This window comes from Mandrillus leucophaeus, unplaced genomic scaffold (genome assembly GCF_000951045.1).
Source record: "Mandrillus leucophaeus isolate KB7577 unplaced genomic scaffold, Mleu.le_1.0 Scaffold90, whole genome shotgun sequence".
In the NCBI taxonomy this organism is placed as follows: Eukaryota; Metazoa; Chordata; class Mammalia; order Primates; family Cercopithecidae; genus Mandrillus; species Mandrillus leucophaeus.
In genome coordinates, this window is record NW_012109808.1 from 1,698,788 (window position 1) to 1,719,724 (window position 20,937).

The 20,937-nt window shown below is 33.5% G+C and overlaps 1 protein-coding gene across 1 annotated transcript in view; it reads right to left on the reverse strand.

Annotated features, from left to right (window-relative positions):
• The window catches only part of CEP128 (centrosomal protein 128kDa), a 466,161-nt gene that overhangs the window by 356,499 nt on the left and 88,725 nt on the right, over positions 1–20,937 (reverse strand). Inside the window, exons 10-12 of the mRNA XM_011969708.1 lie at positions 5,581–5,667; positions 3,080–3,154; positions 1,080–1,212 (exon numbers count right to left, since the gene is read on the reverse strand). Of these exons, the coding sequence (XP_011825098.1) occupies positions 1,080–1,212; positions 3,080–3,154; positions 5,581–5,667 (295 nt within the window). The remainder of the gene's footprint in view (positions 1–1,079; positions 1,213–3,079; positions 3,155–5,580; positions 5,668–20,937) is intronic.

The window sequence follows — 20,937 nt, forward strand, 5'->3', positions numbered from 1 at the left end:
AAAAAAAAAAAAAAAAAATTAGTTGGGCGAGGTGGTGGGCGCCTGTAGTCCCAGTTACTTGGAAGGCTGAGGTAGGAGAATGGTGTGAACTCAGGAGGTGGAGGTTGCAATGAGCCAAGATTGCACCACTGCACTCCAGCCTGGGCAACAGAGTGAGACTCTGTTTCAAAAAAAAAAATATATATATATATATATATGTATGTATATTAGAATAGGTTTGCCAAAATTTGTCATCCATTGATGATTTTCTGGCAATGTGGAAATTCTAGCTTAGGCAACATATGGAGATGTATTTGGAAAGCCTGGGGCAATATTTACCTTCCCTGGATTTAATATTACATCAAACACTTAAAAAAATTTCACCAATACTTTGAGCATTTGAGTAGGAAGCCTCATTATTGGAATAATATAGAAGCTGAGCAATGTGAACTCACCTAATAGAAACCATTATATAATCTCAATATTATCATTATTAAGCCTGAACATACATCCAGTCATTAAATTCCATAATTTAAATTAACACCTCCACTGAGAAGGTATCCTAATATTTTTCAAACACAAAGTGTTCCTAATCCACATTAAAAGCCAGTGATACAGCTCATGGCTACGACTGAGTTGTGATTAATTTTTGTCACCAACTCCAGATCACAAAAAAGATAGGGTATTAACTTTAATTTCACCTATATTGAAAACTGAGATAAGAGAATGTGAAAGACAGAGCAACATTTACAGTGTAAGTACAAAGACTGGTACATACATACACATATGCACATATATTTGGGCATGGGAATAGGAGGCTGGAAAAACTACTGCTTTTGCAGGCTCTTTCTAAGAGAAAACCATCCATGGTTAAGCAGGTCTAATAACCCAAATGGGTTTGAACCAAGCAGGGAAGATATTAAAATGAGATGATGCTAAATTATTATCAACTTATCAGAAACTTTTTAATAGATCAAGAAATAGTATGACATGAGCATCACAAAGGAATGCAATTTCTGAGGATGAAAAGTATTTTCTAAGAAAGACCAAAAAGCCCCCACACAAATTATCACATTATTAGGTACAAATCTACATTTTACCTCTCCTAAACCTCCAGTCCTCCCCTTGTTCATCCTGATAGTTTGACTGTTGCTTGGAAATCTGAGACACTTGATGCTGTAAACCCTTTCGATCACCCTCTGCTTTCGTAAGTTGTGCACGCAGTTCTTCTACCTAAACACATCGTCAAAAATCAAACATCAGTTTTCACAATCAGAAAAAGACCTACTTCAAATGGGCTATTGTAAACGCAAGTTGAATCCAGGTTAATCTCCTTCCAAGCATAGTGAAACGGTTTCCTGTTCTATTTCCTCATTCCTCTCATTTATTCCACAAAGAATAAATGCATGGTTTTTCCTTCTCTGTGTCCATTGAGGCAAAGAATGTGATCGGATTTTTTTTTAATCACTTATTTTGTCCTCAGTCTACTCCATTACTATGAACCCAAATCAACTTCAATTAAGTATTATACGTTTTTATATTTTTCTATTTTCACCCATTTGCTTTCATGTGAACATGGTCTATTGGTTGTCAAATTCAAGATAAATGATCATGATTTGGCATATTTTGATATTAAAATAATGCTCAAAATAAGTATGTAATAGATGCTGTTGAATAAACTCTAAACTCCTTGAAGTCAGAAACTGATTTATCTTTCTATCCTTAGACTGCCAAATTACCTAGCCCATAGCAGGTACTTCCAAATGACCATTAAACAAGTTAACAGTGACAAAAAGATTCAGCTAAAATCACAATGACAACCTAAACAAAGAAATATCTTGCTTCCATAACTGAAACTGGAGATTATAAGTCAGAGTTCCAAACAAATCAGAATGGAATTAAATACAAATATAAACTTCTAAAAAGGAAAGTTTGAACTCTGCCAAAATTAATTCCATGTGACCACTGGCTGCAGAACAAAGTCAGCGAATATTTTCAAAGATTTTATAAAACAGGTGCTATCTTGTATTTTCAGCACCAATTGTCAAAATGTAATACTCCTTCTGAACATCTATAATGCTTGACATCTTTGCCTACCCCTAGCATATTCTGAAGGTGAGTTATATAACACACACTTCAAAACAGAAGGAAGTGTAATTGCAGTTTGTATTAAACACAGACAGAGAGGCAGTTAGAAACCCATATGCCCTTATTCAATGTATGTAAGATGGTTATTTAAAGTTACTGAACTTTAAACATCAGAAGCACCAAACTCCCATTATGGGCTGATGGAATGCAAAATGTTATACTTAATAATTAAGCCTTATTGGCCAGGTGTGATGGCTCACACCTATAATCCCAGCACTTTGGGAGGCCGAGGCAGGGGATCACGAGGTCAGGAGATGGAGACCATCCTGACCAACATGGTGAAATCCCGTCTCTACTAAAAAAAACAAAACATTAGCCAGGTGTGGTGGCGCATGCCTGTAATCCCAGCTACCGGGAGGCTGAGGCAGGAGAATCACTTGAGCCCGGGAGGCGGAGGTTGTGGTGAACCGAGATTGCGCCACTGCAGTCCAGCCTGGCAACAGAGTGAGACTGCATCTCAAAAAAAATAAAATAAAATAAGCCTTATCTTTGGTTTAAAACGGTCAAGCAGTATCTTGAAAACATGAATTAAAGACAATAATGTTATTCAAAGTAACATAAACATGCAAAGGTCTGTTTTATGTAGTTTACTTCTTCCTTTACTTCCCAACACCTCCTGGAATAAAATTAAGCTCCTGGGAAAATTTTATCTTATACTCAGTCTTACTTTTACACTGCTCAGGCTAAGAGAGATAAGTAGTAAGTTGTAGCAGCAATCAGCAAGATACACCAACACAGTGGGGACTTTGGCTGATGTTTGTACTAGCTTTCTCTGAATTTCCCTGAAAGAATTTTATCTTTTGCTTAGTGTGCTAATATACATTCCTTAGGAACACATTTTTTTCTAGACCTAGTTTTTTTTTTTTTTTTTCCTTTCACAAAGACATTTAAATAGAGCTATTCAATCCTGATTTAATGTAAAAGTATATTATAATAACTTGCACAGACTTACCTGATGCAAAAGTGTTTCTCGGCTGCCTTCAGATTGATTCAATAACTTTCGAGATAGCTCCAATTCCTGTTCAAGCTAGAGTTTCAACAAAGGATAAATAAAAATGTCCAATGGAATAGAAGATAACTAAATTATTACGGGCACAGTTTAAAAGGAGAAAAGTGGAAAAGTTTTCAGAAGACATTTACAGCTAACATAAAAGAATAAATCTCTCACTATGAACATATATCAATACTTCCATTAAAATAACGTTAATCGTATAACATGAAGTGAACTAGACCAGGCCTCAGGAAGTCAGGATCTAGTACGTTTCATCTCAACTGTGAGTCAGTCCCAGTCTCTTCTCCTTAGGCCTCCGTTCTGTCATCTCTAAAATAAAAATTTTATATTAAACAGTCTCTGAGATCCCTTCCAGTTCTAAATCACTTAAATCTAAATTCTAAGGCAATTTTTTTCTTTAAATTAGAAAATGTAGTGTCAAATTAACTAAATTAGAATAAAAACGGCAGGGACCCAATAACTCAAAAGTTTCATCTAAGTGGTGATTTCCTACATTCCTAATATTTCTAATATTCATAAGACATTCCTTAAATTTTTAAATGTCTAAATTCAGAATGAGACATTTAAAATTTCCTTAATGATACTGCCATGAGATAAATATCGATAAAAAATGTGACCAGTTCAGGAGATCGAGACCATCCTGGCTAACATGGTGAAAACCCACCTCTACTAAAAATACAAAAAATTAGCCAGGCATGGTGGGGGGCGCCTGTAGTCCCAGCTACTCAGGAGGCTGAGGCAGGAAAATGGCGTGAACCCGGGAGGTGGAGCTTGCAGTGAGCCATGATTGCGGCACTGCACTCCAGCCTGGGCAACAGAGTGAGACTCCATCTCAAAAAAAAAAAAAAAATGTGACCAGTTAAGTGACTAAATATTCTACAAACTCCTAACATGCCTAGATGATTTCAAGCTGAAATATGTAATAGGATAGAACACAAGTTTCTTAAAAATTTAGACCTTATATGTGCTAGACTTATTTGCATTTTGTAACCGTAAGGTAGTTTTATAAAAATCGCACATTTATATTAAGACGCTCGTAAGTGCTTAGATTTGTGGTACTTATTCTAAATTATCATTTCAATTGAACAACTGCTATCTGTATATTAATCCTTTAATAATTGCACATGTGGTAGGTGTGCTTATGAAAGAACATGAGAGAGCCTTGTGGTGATGGAACAGTTCTGTATCCTGATGGTGGTAGTGGTAACAAGAATCTATACAAGATAAAAATGGATTGAACTTCACACACACACACACACACACACACACACACACAAACACAAATGAGTATATATAAAGCTGGTGAAATCTGTATAAACTAAGTAGATTGCACCAACAATTTCCTGGTTTTGATATTGAATGGCAATTATGCAAAATGTTACCAGTGAGGGAAACTGGGTGCATGGGACCTCTCTGTGCATCTTGTTTTACAATATCCTATAAATCTATAATTATTTCAAAATATATCTTTAAATCTCAGTATATAATTTTTTTAAAATTATACATGTGGCTCATAAAACAAATGTCATATTTTTAAAAAAGTAAAGTATATGTGGGGATCACAGAATCCACATAAAATACTGTCTGACCTATTCTTTAGTCTCTATGGAGAAATAGAGTGAAGAAATCATAATTGAAGCAAAATGACTTTGAAATCAACCAAAGCCCATATTGGTCATAATCCCTGTGTAATTTCAACATCACAACTCCCAAAGGGCAAATTTGATGACCTAACATACTTCACTTACCCTGAAAGCAGCAGGGAAGCTGCCTTTACATGAGTTGGTGAAATAAAATAAAAGAGGCAATGGTAGGTAGAAAAAAGCAACACGGAGTAAAGAACAGGGCAAATTTTCACTTCATCTTCCATTACTTTGAGCTCATCCTTAAATCTACTTATTCACAAATTAAGGAAGAGTTGTTTGGCCTCTGAATTCCTTTCTAACTCTAAAGTGCTGAGCTCTTTGTGCTCATAGACATGAACACACAGTTCATAAACATGAACACAGGTCAAAGGTCGTTGATATTTAATTTAATTGAATAGAAATAGAGAATGCTTTCAGAACTGGGCTGCTTACTATATCTGTCCACTATAATGAAAATGAATATAAGCAAAATATTCAGTCTCCAAATGACAGGTCTTTTCTAACCCTGCAACAAAGTCAAGTTCTTTAAATGTTTCCAACAAGAAAAGGTAAAGTTTAATTCACCTCTCAGAAAGCAGAGTGGTCATAGATGACAAGGTAGCAAACAACTTGCTTCTCTGTTTCCAAGAGTAAGTCCTAGCAAGTAGAAGAGCTGTTGAACCAATTGACTCCACATAGAAAGATAAAGAATTCACAGTGTTCTAAAGGATCCTGGGGACACTTTTCAAGGCACTCAACAAATACCATTGGCCCCAAACCACTTTATTCTTTGAAAGATAACTTTTAAAATCTTACTTGATTCTTCTCAGTTTCAGTTTGTATTAGCTTATTTTTTATTGCCCCCTCATGCTCATCTGCTTTAGCTTCTTGTTTCTTTAGTGCCTAGAATGAAAGAGGTGGGAAAAAAAATTATTCCAAAATATGTACAAAACTGAAAGTCACTACTAGAATTTATTATGTATTAGGGCTGAGGAAGACATGGATATAAGTTACACAAAATCTATAAATTACAACCTGCTCATTCACTGTAACCCTAAGAACACTTCAGTGGGAACAAAATATAAACAATAAGCAATTCCGGATCATCCTAATTAATATTCACTTAATTTCCTTTTTTTCCCCATCTTTGGGAATTTTATTACATTATTTAGAGGGCCTAGATAGCTAACACTTTTCTTGGAAACAAATATTCTTTTCTACAGTTTCCCCTCTTTAATAAAATGAGAAAAAAGAACTTTAAGAAAATACACATTTCAAAAGTTAACTATAAAAGTGTTTACTTTAGTTTGTTTCTACATTAAAACAAACTTAAAGGGGAAAATTATACTTGGAACTGTCTTTCATAATATCTGAAATGCATTCCATTCGCTTAAAAAATATTTTTAACAATTTTAGTGTTTAGACTTAGCAAGGTGTACGTGTAAAGTCCATATGACTTGTGGAAAGCCACGCTGCCAGAAGCTTTTCCAACAAGATCAACAGAAAACCAATTTTTAGGCAAACAGCAAAATATGTTAAAAACTGCTTTGATGCAAGTATACTCAATTTCAGCTCCCTCTGCCATAATTCCTACTCTCAAATAGAAATGGAGTAAAGAGGCAGAGAAGCATCAACAAAATGAAAAATAATTTTGATTTGAGAATAACAATATTATCACACTTTTACAGTGTTTAGTATGTCCAGGCATTCTTCTTCTCCTTACATATAATAAATAAATATATTACATATATTCAAAATATACATTTACTCCTCATGATGATTCTATGAATTATCATTATTCCAAGCCCATTTTATTAAAGGGGAAACTGGAGCACAAGGAGTTGAATCATTTGCCTAACGTCACTCACCTACTTAGTGACAGAGACAGGACACAGATTATGGCTGCCTGCCTCTTAACAACTGAGTACATTGCTTCTTCATATTGATATAATAATACCAAACTTAAAGGGTAATGATGAAAACTCAATGGTTTGATATCTGTAGAGCACATAAAGCAATGTCTGGCTCCCAGCAAATGTGCAATAAAATGCAACTATTATTATTGGTAACAATAATAGACTGGGTAACAGAGTGAGAGCCTCAAAAAAAATTAAATAAAAAAAATCAAAACTTCTATATTTAAGTTGGTTGAATAAAAGAAACTCTAATTCTCTTGGATACTTAGAAATTTGCTAAAATAATATTGTGCTACTCCTTTCTTCCTTACTTTCCCCTTACAACATCTAATAAGTTATTTATCATATTGATTTTCCAAAATAATGTACTTTTCTATTATAGCTCTACTTGCTGCCTAAAACTGTATTTAATAGTCTCCTTTTTTCAATTTCTCCTTTTACTCTAAGTATATATAAGTCTTAAAAAATTTTTGTGAATGATAACTTAAATTCTATTGTTTTCAATAAGGAGCAAAAGTGAGATACTAAGGAACAATCCAAAGCAAATTACTACATTTCCACTATATCATCTAGAAATGCCATTAAGTTTGAACACTAGCTCTGCTTTCCATATATCATGAGTCAGTAAACAAGTAAACACAAATGCAATACTCTAGCCTAGAATACTGAATCGGTTTTTCTACATTATCTAGTTTAAAATGAAAGACAAGGAAAAGCTAACACTTAAGGCCCATTAAATATATGTTGATGCACCTGTAAACACTGAAAACACAAACAATACTCAAAGACAGACATTTTTAAATTAACCAAATCAAAATTACAAGCCATTTCTTTAAACCTTAATAATAAACGTTAACTAATTTACTACCTTTTTTTAAGGGTGTAAGCCTGCATTGGATTTCTTTTCCATTTGACTTAAAACAAGCAACTTAGAATTATATTAAAACTGACCCAGTAAAAGCAGTTATAAAAGAAGAAAAAAAATTCACATGTCAATGAATTTCAATAATTACGTTATTTTGTTCTTGAAAGCTTGTTTGTTTCCTAAGAGCAGTTTAGCTAAAAGCTATCATGTGCCCTGCTCCAGGATTTAGATTGTCTTTTACATGTTCAAGATCACAGCAACAACACTGAGCCTTAATAGAGGGTCCCCGGGGCACATTTAAATCTTTAATAACAACAATTTTTCTTCTTTCCCTTAAGTGTGTCGTATCGTGTATTGTACTACTGCATTTCCTTAGAAGTAGGCGATTCTAAACTCTCATAGTTATATATAGTTTTAAAAAAAATGTAGCTTTTCCTTTCAGAGAGTAGTAAAAAGGGGAAAAGAAAAATGTTTGTAGACCTCTCACTTAACCATAAAAATCTCTACCACGTTGACAACAAGCATGTTTATCAAGAGGCTCTAACAGACAACACACTCCAAGATGTAGAACAAATAGGGAATTAAAGGCCCTTTGTCTGCTTTAAATGGACCAGCAAGCTTGGTTAAGAATGATGGCATGGGAATGAAATAAAAATCACATGTTAATTCCCACACAGGCCAATGAAATTTCCGGAGAAAAATTATAAACATAACCTATCCCAACTTATCCTAATCACTCAGCAGTGCTACAATTGCACGCCTTTGGTCACAAGGGCAAGAACTTGTAGATCATTTACTGGTAAACTAACAACACTACAGAAAAACAAGTATGTGCTCATATTAAACAGTCAACATCATTTACTTGAAGGTACAAATTATCAAATCAGATTTTTTTCCAGTAACAATAAAAAATGAAGAAGTTATATCACTAAACACTAGAAAATCATTGTTCTTACTATATTTTGTAATTAAACTCTTCACATGGGTAGAAAATAAAAGCCAGTGCACAAATATTTTAAGCTTAACAGAATATAATGTGATTCCAAACCAAATTAGACCACATGAGCTATAAACTGAAGTTATATGTTGTTTATATTTATGTATATTAAAATTTTGAGGTAGCATTAAGGACACTTTCAATCGAGCAAAAACTCCATTAACTCTAGTACTGAGTATGTATAAAACACTATCATGGAAACTTTTTTTAATTAAAATTTTTTTTAAGATGGAAATCTGATGTCTATCTCAAAAATTCTTTTTGGATTTTGCCTAAACACAGGTCCAAAGGCATCAAACATTAATAAAATAATACATATATTTAAAAGGACTCTATATGCATAATACAGCAGGATTTTATTGCTCAGAACATGTACTACTCATTTATATTAACACATACTTTTTTTGTCATGTTCTTTGAATTTCTAAATTATGCTTTTCCCAAATCAAGTTAGAGATTCCTCCTCCATGAGAACTAGCTAAAGTAATGGAAAATTTTAGCCTTTAAGTTCATCCAGTTGGGGATTATCTGTGCCAACAAAAACCAAAACAAAAAAAATTAAGTTTCTTTTCAAGGCAAAAAAAAAAAACAAAACAATGCATTCATATTCTAAATCCCTGAACCAATATCTAATTTAAAAATAGCTAAGTGGATATTACTTAAATTGTTCAAAGAAATTTATTTTTCAGCCATGACCAAGGAAAGGAAATTCTACAACAACTACAACTGAAAAAATAAAAAATATAACAAACCACACACACCACACACTTTGGTAGGTGAAAAGTAGAAATGCTTGATAGAAGTCCAAAAGGAATTCAATACTGATATTATTATGATACCACACAAACTTAAGGGATATCAAAGTAAGAGAGAAATTCAAAAATCTTGGTACGAATTGAACTGTGTGTATTTTCCAGATGGAAATGGTAAGCACATAAGTCACAAAACACAACAATTCCTCTTTTTCAAAGGGTAATATCCAATATCATGTAGTTAAGTAGGATCGATCATAAGTTAAATACTATTTCTAATAGTAATAGTAATCCTTAATAACATTCCTTAAAGATACCTGTGGTATTTAAACATAAAGCTCAAGGTTTTATTTTAAGAATGGCCTAGATTTTCTTTTTTATTTTTCTCTTCTAATAAGATGTTTATTATTTCAAGAATCCCAAAAATACACAAGGGCTCTTATAGGAATTATCTTGGTGGAAGAGATGGATGCTTTTTACTGACCTATTTTCCCCAGTGAACAAACAAATGTCTTGGTTCCACTATGCTCATACCTACGGAATCTACCACTGTTTAGGGCACCCAGTGTCAACGAACCCAAACAAGGTCAAGGGTTCAGTCACGAATTCCCTTTGCTCTGTTTCGTGGACACAATCTTTACCCTAAACCTAGGCAAGGGCCTCACAGAAGGCTAACTAGACCAGAGATTATGAATGAATCTGCAAAAATTCAATACCATGACTACAATTAATAACTCAAAGATAAAACCCCTGTTGACTAGTGTCAGGATTTCATTCTTCAAATGTTGTAAACTTGCCAATCTGCAAAACAAAACCTTAATTACTTCATAAAAAAGCCAGTATGCTAAAAAGACATACAAGTCTTTTAACTTCTTTAATTCAAAAGCAACAATGGTAATGAGTATTATTCCCTAACATGCCATTGCTTTTACTGGAACAGATTATATTTTTATGCAATCTTTAACTTCATAAAAATCTTGCAAGTAAAGTTAAATGTGAGCCCAACAAGTGCACTTTCCAGGATTTCCTTCAAAATCAAAAAACAAATGCTCCTAGTAGAAGGTCTGTTTTTATCCGAGTAGTTTGCTCTCAAAAAGAGATGCATAGTTTTATTAGAAATCCACAGTAATATAATACTTCATTTGACTTTCTAAATGCAGGACCACTGAGTTAGGATTGTTGACAAATAGAAGATCATAGATAATTATGGAAATTTAATTTAGAATTTCTCAGGTTGTATATCTTTGAACAGAAAGCTCTGTAAATATACAACATCTTTCAGTGTCCAGAGTTAGAGGATGTTATTTTATGCCTTTGGATTTAGGAGGATTTTTTTGTTTTTCACTATTTTCTAATAAAAATAAAACAGTACTAAGTCAATGAATAAGTCTATCTGTAGCAAAATGGTTTTTGTTTGTACAATATTACTATGCACTCAGTAGTTGCCCAATAAATATTAATTGATAATGATGGAAATGGGCTTTATAAACAGATGGCCTAGCATAAATTCACTGAAAACATAGACAGAAACATTCCACTCTTCAAGAAAAGCATAACATAGAAATTGAACAAGTCCTGCACACAGAAAATCTCAGTCTATTGTCAGGCAGCTGTTCAGTCAACAGGAGCAGCAGACATTTTTCATCATCATCATGGCATTAACAGCATTAAATGTCTATTTGCATATGGTGCTGCAAAAAGTGACTCACACAGATTCATGCTAGTCTTATTTCTTATAATTTACAATGACAATATTGGCAAGAACATATAAGTACACATAGCAAAGTAGACTAAACATACTTTGAGATATAGTAATATGTGGTATGAACATAAAATATGTGTCAGGCTTAAACACAACTCACAGTAGCAATAAGAGTATTTATCTATCGTATAAACTTCTACTATTCCCCAATAGAATTACAAGTGCTTTACAAGAACACTTACACATATGCTGAAATACTAAGTAGAATAAAGAAAGAAGTCAGAGGCCATAAGAGAATAAGTAATGACTCTTCGAGAACCCAGCAAGTGAATATAATCCCAGTAGTTACCAGTGGGGAAAGAAGAGAGAAAAGAAGAACAAAAAAATCATATGGGGACTAGCTCATGGTTAATAGGATGGTAGGATCAAGGAACCTATAAGCAAATTTATCAACCCAGGAAGACATCCTGAAAAACACACATTTTACAAAAATACTTAAATAAGAAAGTGTAAGATAACATACATGGTAGAATTTTGGAGAAAGACCGTTAAAATGAGGAACTGAATGGAGCAGAAAGTACACTGTAAGCATTTAATAATTAATAGCCCTTAGTATTATTTTCTTAATAAAGTAAAAAGCTTCAGAAGACATGACATAAATGTTAATTATATAGAAATCAGATAATAAGAACTTCACGACAACTTACATTTATACATCATCTCATAAAACTGCACCCTTCAATGAATTCAAAAGCTAACAGCTGGCATGCTACTACTTCTATGATGTAGAATACATTTCTAAACTTTCAACTTTTGTTTTATCATTATTCAATACTAGGCCACTGAAATATATTATGAAACTGGAATATTCTTTAATCCAGCCAACTATTTCCCAATACGAGAAAGATAATATAGCTTGTGGAGACACTCTAAAATATCTAAGAAGCTAGCTTGCTCTGTAAATGGAAATTCAAATATCAAGTACAAGGTTGAAAGAGACATCCTCCAAGGTCTCTTCAGAATTCTCTTCTATAGAAGCTTTGGGGGGAAAAATATCTTTCACTGAAAAAAATATTAAAAGTGTTTTAGTGTCATCTGTAAGAGGTGGAATAAGGGGGCAAGGATGGAAATCAAGAAAAAGACTAAAAAGGCGACTGAAGAGCATGATGTATCTCAGACCTGCATGTTTCAAGCTGTGTCAAATAGCATTCAAACGCCTTTGAAAACTAAATCCTATAATAGTCAATCGTTCTTCACCATCCATTTCCTTTTTATCAGCATGTTGACATTAATGGCTCTCTCACAGTCTTATAGAGAACAGAGAACAGTGTTTATTTCATCCTTGCAAAGAAAAAAATTGTTATTTGTTACCACAAGTAACAAATATAAAGAAGAAAATAATTGGCATAATGTATGATGATAGGACGAAGAGCAATAGTTTGAATCAAAATGATAGTCAAAATTTATGTAAGTGTTTCAGCCATTGACTGGTAAAGTGCTTGACATGTAACAACAAGCAATGGGGCAGAATCACAGTCATAAAGAATTTCCTAAAATAATGTAAAAACACAGTCTTAGCAAAAATGCCACCTCTCTCACCCAAACTTTTCCCAAAGGGCCATGTAGAGGTAATTATTTCCCCTCTGAAATATTCTGTAGACTACACAAATGTGGAATAACGCCCTCACTGCATTACAATGACAGTTAATATCTCTATTTCCTCAACTAAACTAGGAGTCCCTAAAAGGTGAGACAGTATTTTAGGTATCTTTAAATCCCTAGTCCCCAGCACAGTACCTGAATTATATTAGGTACATGACAGTATCGGCCAAATGAATATTTTACTGAATGGTTACTATATAGTATGCAATATTACTCATTCATTCCTTCAAGAAACACTTACTGGGCCCCTACTCTATGCCAAGCACTGGTCTTGGTACTGGGGATACGGCAACGAGCAAAACAGATAAGTCCCTACCTTCATAAAGCCTGCATTCTGGTCAAGGGGACAGACGGTTGACAGATAATGAAAGTGTTAAGAAAACATACAACAGTGCAAGGGGCTCAGGAGTGAAGGAGTATTTTATCTATGATAGTCAATAAAGGCTTTCCGAAGTAGAGTTCTGAACATGAGGGCACAAACCGTACAGTTGTTTCAGAGCTGAAAATTCTTAGCTGTGGGAACAGAAAGTGCAAATGTCCAGGAGGAGGAGGTACCTGGTATATCCATGGAAAAGCAAGACGGCCAAGATGGTTGGCCTACAGTTGGCAAGAAGAACAATAATAGAAAATTAGGGGCTAGGCATGGTGGCTCACGCCTTTAATCCCAGCACTTTGAGAGGCCAAGGCGGGAGAAACATTTGAGGCCAGGAGTTTGAGACCAGCCTGGTCAACATGATGAAACTCCATCTCTACTTAAAATACAAAAAAAAATTAGCTGGGTGTTTTGGTGCGTGCCTGTAATTCCAACTACTCAGGAGGCTGAGGCAGAGAATCACTTGAACCCAGGAGGCAGAGGCTGCAGTGAGCCAAGATCGTGCCACTGCACTCCAGCCTGGGAGACAGAATGAGACTACATCTCAAAAAAAAAAAAAAAAAAAAAAAAAAAAAAGAAAGAAAATTAGGGTTAGAGGAATTCAGAAACCAGATCAGAGGGGCTCTATTTCTATAAATAAACCATTGATTAGCCGGACATCGTGGCACATGCCTGTAATCCCAGATACTCGGGAGGCTGAGGCATAAGAATCACTTGAACCCGGGAGGTGGCAGCTGCAGTGAGCCAAGATCATGCTACTGCACTCTAGCCTGGGCAACAGAGTGAGACTGTCTCAAAAAAAAGGAAAAGAAAGCATTGAAGGGTCTTGAAGAAAGATGTGACATTATCTGATTCTGTAAAAGATCACAAGGAGGTAAGAATGGAAGCAAGGAGGCTATGGCATTAGCCCGAGCAAGAGAGGAGATGTAGCGTAGGAGATGAATAGTTTCCAATTTAAAAAAATATTTTTTAAATAGAGCTGACAAAATTTAATGATAGACTTAGTGTATAGAACAGGAGAAAAGGAGAGGCAAGGACATAAAGGAAACATATAAAGGTTTTAAAATATAAAACAAATTATTTTATCAAGATGGTTATCCAAATGTTTAAGAAGAAATACATGAGCTACTTATTTCAATGAATCACACAAAAAGGGTAAGATTTTGCCCTTCCAAACAAGTTCACAGGTCAGGAGGAGAAAGAACTGGAAACTGGGAGCTCCAGAGACCCAAGTTCGCCCACACTTTGTGGCTTTGAATCACAGCATCACTGTAACTTGATTCCCCATCCAAGACTAACACTGGTGTGGAAAGCTTCAGGATATCATTCTCGCATAATAAACATAAAACTGTAACTTTTTCTCATAACCATACAAGATCCATTAAATGATGAGATAATAAGGTTATAGTTCTAAATACTATCCTAATACTTGACCACAGTATGGACAAACGTATATTAGAAATACCCTTAACAGTTACTCGTTTTTTGAGCAATAAATAATTAATACCACAACTTTAATATTTTGTAAAAAGGGATTTGGGGTACTTAATAGAAATACAAATTAACTAGAAATGCAATGACTCATGAGAGCTATAAAAAATGCTTTTCTAACAACTAAAGAAAAAAACAGGCAAAGGATATTCTATCTGTTGGATAAACTATCTGACAGAACACCAATAGAAAATAAATACAATTGGGTGGGTGGACAACAGTGTACAAAAGGCAATCACCAGCAAAAACAAGAAAATAATAATTAGGAGAAAGAGGTTTAGGTCTATATAAGATGAGTATTTAGAGAAAGCATCTTTTGGAAAATTCTGCATGCACAGCTTCGAAATATTAAAAGTGGAAAAGAGAATGGGAATATATGATTCTCGTGAAATAAATGCTCATATCAAATTATAACCTGTTTTACTAGATATAAATAGTTTTCTTCCATAGAGGGAGGGAGGGAAGGAGGAAGGAAGAAGGGAAAAACCTGTAACCCTGAAGAGGAAGCATGAAACTATAATACAAAGGCACAGAAACGACAGTTTTCACGATAAATACAGCAGGTGTCTTCACATAAAATACACAATGTGTCATACTTTTTAACAGTGGAGAGTAACACCGTTTCAAATTAAAATTTTTAATAACGGATAGTTAAATAATTAGATTTTTTTCATTTGTGAGGCTAGTGCCAAGTACACTTTCAGAAAGCCCTAAGAGTTGAGAGTATACACACTGTAAATAATTGTTTTTCAGTAAACTTGGCCAACTTTAATAAACACTGCCTGCTACGTCACAATTAATGGTTCAATACTGACGACTAGTGGTCAAAACACGTAGTAATTCCCTATCAAGTATTCTATGACTTGTATCAATTTATTTAAAACATTCAATGCAAATTATGTGAAAACCTAAATTAAAAGAGCTTGCCCTTACAAGCATTCAGAAAAACACACCAAAAAAAGGATTGTATCTGCAAAGTCTCTTTAAAAATTCTTTCTGTCCATTATTTGCAGTGTCTCAAAACCAAAGTCAATCAGCATTTGCTGTCAACTTACAAAGGAAACAGTTCCATGAAGTGTCAATTTATCCACGCTCACACAGCTACATTAACACTCTTCAGAAATCCATAATTAATATTTCACAGAGGCCTACATGTACAGTGCATGTATCTGGGCATCTCCATTCTAAATTTCTTTTTCAAACTTTGTTAAACACAAAGATATCAAAAATCCAGCTGTCTTTATTAAGTTGTCAGTATACTTTGAAAACCAGCAACCCACTGTACGAAAACGTTATTTTTATAGAGTTGAATTATGTTTAATTTAACTATGATTGAATTCTTGAAGAATGTTTGTGGAATTTTGATTATATCATTGTAACTACTATATAATTAAACTTCAAATAAGTTAAAATTGTTTAACTTTTACTTTCTGTCTTCAGGAATGAGAGCAGTAGAGTAGCACAAGGTATAAAACTCTTGGAGTGAAATTTATCAAGAATGTTATATGCAGCTGAACAATCATTTACATTTGGAAACATCAATTTCTTTAGCACCTGTTCAGTGAGCTCTGTGTGATAAACACTGTACTACATGTTGCAGAAACCAGGGTAAACACGATGCACAAAGCCCCTCCAATGGAGTCTACATTCTTTGGCAAAGGCATATAATAGCACAAGTACACAAACAATAATTATAGTTTGTGTTAAATGCTATTTTTAAAAATAGAGTAATATGATACATGATAGTGAGCAATGGAGCTGAAGGGGCGATTTTAGAAGGGGAGGAGGAACAGGAAAGTTTTCCCTAAAGATGTGACAATTGAGCCTGAGGAATGAGAAGGGAGAAGTTATACCGAGTCAGAAGAAAAATGTTCCAGTAAGACACTGAAACGAACACAATGTAGCTGGAACATAGATATCTTAGACTAATAAGTACTGTATGTTTAAAATTTTAGAACAGCTATCAAAAGAACAGAAATATAATTTACAGCTCCAAAGCAAACAGAAAGTATCAAAATGAATATATAACATATTCCATTCCAAATAGAAATGGGAAAAAGAAACAAAAAGAGAAATTTTAAAAAATAATATGATAAAAACACTTTAAAATATTCCAATAATCACAGAAAGTATAAAATGACTAAAGTAACCATTAATTTATAAGATAAAGTTATTTTTAACTTAAGCAATAAGGTATTTTGTAAGAAACATGGAAAAATGGAAATACTAAGGAAAGATTAAAGAGGGAAAATGATATGCCATGAATAAAATAATCTTAAGAATGTTAAAATCAAGAGGCACACCAGGTAATATTTTTTAAATAATTGACCAAGAAATAATTTAATTATACATGAGATACCACACGCACAAAACAGATAAAAGAAAACTGACACAAATCACAGGGAGAAACTGATAATCTTTATAATTATGAGAAGCTTTAGACTGATATATTTATTAAGAAAACAGAAGAACAGAACAAAATTCACAAATGATCTATTAAATGTATATGTGTGTATGTATGCATGTACGACATGTACAAGCACATAAAATTCTGCATCCAAAACACAGAAAAATATTTGTTTCTTACTCTGGAGTACTTACAAAAAATTGATCATAGACTTAGGTCAAAATGGAAGTTTCAACAACTTTCAAAGGAGTTAAATTAAAAACAATAAAGAATTTAAAAATAAGCATACATACATTTCTGAAAATACCAAAAGACATTCCTAAATAAGTCTTGAATTATAGAGAAAATTGTAACAAATTATAAAAGATTTTGAAAAAAAACTACCATAAAAGTATAACAAAGCATATGTTAATTTGGTTAAATTTTCATTACTTTTTTTAAAAAACAGAAAAATCAATCAAGCATTCAATTTTCAAGCCTAAAAAATAAAACAGAATAATCCTTTAGATGAAGAGAAAGAAAGAGTAATGGAGTTAAAAGCAGAAGTTAATGAAGCAATAAACAAAGCTGGTCAAAAAGAAAACTAATAAAATAATACTATTTCTAGCAAGACATTAAACATGAATTACCAAATTGTCTTAATAAACAGGCTATACAAACCAATAAACATTAAAAAAAATTAGGAATCTGCTGCATCAAAAAGATAACAGGCACAAAGTTTCAACAAACATTCAAGAAATAGACAATCCCTCTCTTACACAAAACTAAACCACAAAATAGGAGAAGGTTTCCACCTAATTCGTTTTATGAGACTAATTAACCATGCTTCTAAAACCAAAAACGTCAGTGCAAGGAACACTGATCTCAATCATAAACACAAATATAAAAATCCTAAGAAAAAAATAGCAAATTAATTCAGCAATGTATTAAAAAAACAAAACATTATAATCAAATAAAGTTCTCAGGAATGCAAGGAGGGCTCAATATCTATTGATGGAATCAACCATATTTAAATCAATATATTTAAATATCCAAAGTTAAGTGCACAGCAAGAATATTTGATAAATTTCACAACCCATTCATGATTTTTAAAATAAATAAATAACAACAAACACCTCTTGGCAACCTAGGAATAGAAGGCAATGTTCTTAATGTGACAAAGGTTAGCACTAAAAAGTCAGGGCAAACACCACACAACAGCATTTAACACTTAAGAATCATATAAATATGGAAGTAACACAGAATTCTTGCTGTCTTTGCTTCCATTCAATACTAGACTTCAGGTTCTAACCAGTGTAATAAGATTTAAAAAAAAGAAAAGAATTATAAAGAAAGAGACTAAATTGCCTTTAATTTCAAATGGTATGATTATCTATACACTAAGATAGTATGTCAGTAAAGCTATTAAGAAATTATAAGAATAAGGGCACTGAGCAAAATTGTTGGATACAAGAACCACATATAAAGCCAGTTGTACCCCTGTATACTATAAATAACCAATTAGAGATGCAATTTTTTAAAAAATCCCATTCCAAATAGAAAGAAAAGCCTTAAGTACCTAAGAATAAGTCTAACAAAAGAGATCTAAGAAATTTATATAGACAGTTATAAAACATTATTGGAAAATATTAGAAAAGACCTTCTCTTTAAATTAGTCTGTACTTAATACAATCGTAATCAAAATGCCAGCATGATTTTTCATGGAATGGGACAAGAGATTTTCATTATCATTTACCAAAAGATAATAAAACCTATAATCATTAAGAAAGAGTGATATTAGTATAGGGATTGACAAGCAAATCAATGGCAAAGCATGTAGAGACCAGACAGATATTGTAGGAAACTAGATATACAACAGATGTGGCATTTAAATTAGAGTGGAAATAACCAATTTTTATTCAAAAATGCTGCTGAAGCAACTGATGAGACATATAAAAAGTGAATTAGATTCCTTCCTCTCTCCTATTAAAAAAAAAAAAATCTCCGGAGGAAAGAGAGAAATCCCAAATGATCCAATATTTTAAAATGAGCAAAAGTCATACATAGGCATTCTATGTAAGCACAAATGCAAACTGCCAAGAGATGTGTGAATAGACACTCAAATTCACTAGAGAAATGCAAATAAACATAAAAATGAGTTAACAATTTATACTCATCAGGTGGCAAAAACTTAAAGAGTTATAACCACTACTTCCAGTAAGAATGTGGGGGAAAGAGCTACACTCAATCATTGCTGGCAGAACAAGATGCAGTTTCAGAACCTCTGGAAAAACAAGATCTACCAATGGCAATAAAAGATTACATTGGAACCACATCAGATAGTTGGATGAATTTCCAGAAAGCACTGGTGAAAAAAAGGAAAAAGCAAGAAGCGGAAATGTATACAAAATGTGATCTCATTTTCTAAAAACGAATACATGACCAAAAAGTGCCCATATATGCAAAGGTGTATATAGTCTATATACATCAGTCCAGGTAATTAACAACAAACAGAAAAATATAAAGGGATACCTTCCAGGCCATCAACACTAGTTTCTTTTTTTAGGGGATAAAAGAAGTGTTTCATGATGAAAGGACAGAGTTGGAAGAGATGTAGGAAAAAATCAGCCATGTAAATAAATAAATAAGCCTGTATTGTAAGAGAATATTTGAATATTTCATATGATCACATTTAGTTATATTAAAAAATGCTTTTTATACTAAATATTTAATAATGAAATGTTAAAAGAACTACGTGAGAAATAAACCTAGTTAAACATAGGACCAAAACAGTGTATTAATATGGTCACTACTTAATGTATTAAACAAATATTTAGTAAGTGTTATCTTCAAATACTAGAAATGCAAAGTGTTCAAAATAGGTAAAATAAAAAGAGACAACATATCAAGAATCAGTAACATAAATAATCGGGGACAAAACTCTCACATAATATGTATTACCAGAAACCGGACGGTGAGATGAAAAAAAAAAAAATGCCATCTTTACAAAAGAGGAAAAATAGTCAGTGGCATTAGAGTTGGTTAAAAGAATAAAAAGTGTGGCTCAAAATAAGCCCCAATTTATACTACACACACAACTTTACCCCGTGAAGAATAAACACTGGAGTAGGAGTTTTAGGATTTTCACTTGCTACACGCATTTTCCAATGAAGTAGTACATGTGTGGTTGTCCTGCTGTGATAGTGCTTTCAGCCTCTTTGTGGTTTGAGGGCTCTGAGGCCCTGCCTGTGTTACTCTCTGCCTACCGAACTCCATGGGGCTCACACAGTCCTGCCTAAGGACTCAATTCTAGAGCTTATGTCCTAAGAAAAAGAACAATAAAGTACATCCTCTGAGTATTCCTCCTGCTTCCCACAGGATTGTGTTTGACTTTTAAACTCTCATTTACTTATAAAATCTATTGGTCTTTCTCAAAGATTAGAGAGGCTGCTGGGATGATCAACGTGAGGGTGATTTTAATGGGCATTTAAAACATCTAACAACATCATAGGAAAGAAAAACTTAGGAATAACTGTATGCAAAATGTGAATATGAATAACTCTACGCAAAAATGTAGGAGATGACTACAAAAAAAGGGGGCACTGGTTATGAAAACAAGAGGGAGGCAAAGTGAATGATCAAACGAAAGTTTTACAGTTGAACCCTGAAAAGGTAAATAAAGGTGAGTCCAAGATCTGCCAGTCTTGGAAAGGCCTCCCCGACTCCAAACAAAGTAGGGAAGTGTGGAAAGGAAGTGCAGGAAAAGGGGTAAATGAAGCCAGGTTAGAATATTTGCCTGACTAGATTCTCCCCTGCTGTGTGATACTCGAAATATCACAGAAGCCTCAAGGGAGACGCAAAAGCTATTAAGAACACATTAGAAAAATATCCTAGGTTTCATGGAAGCTTCTCCCTTAATGAGTCCAAACTAAATACATTAATAAAGGGTACCTGAGGCTTTTCTTAGGTGATATCTGTATTACTCAGCATCTCTGGGGTCACAATTACATTTCTGGACAAAAATGAATA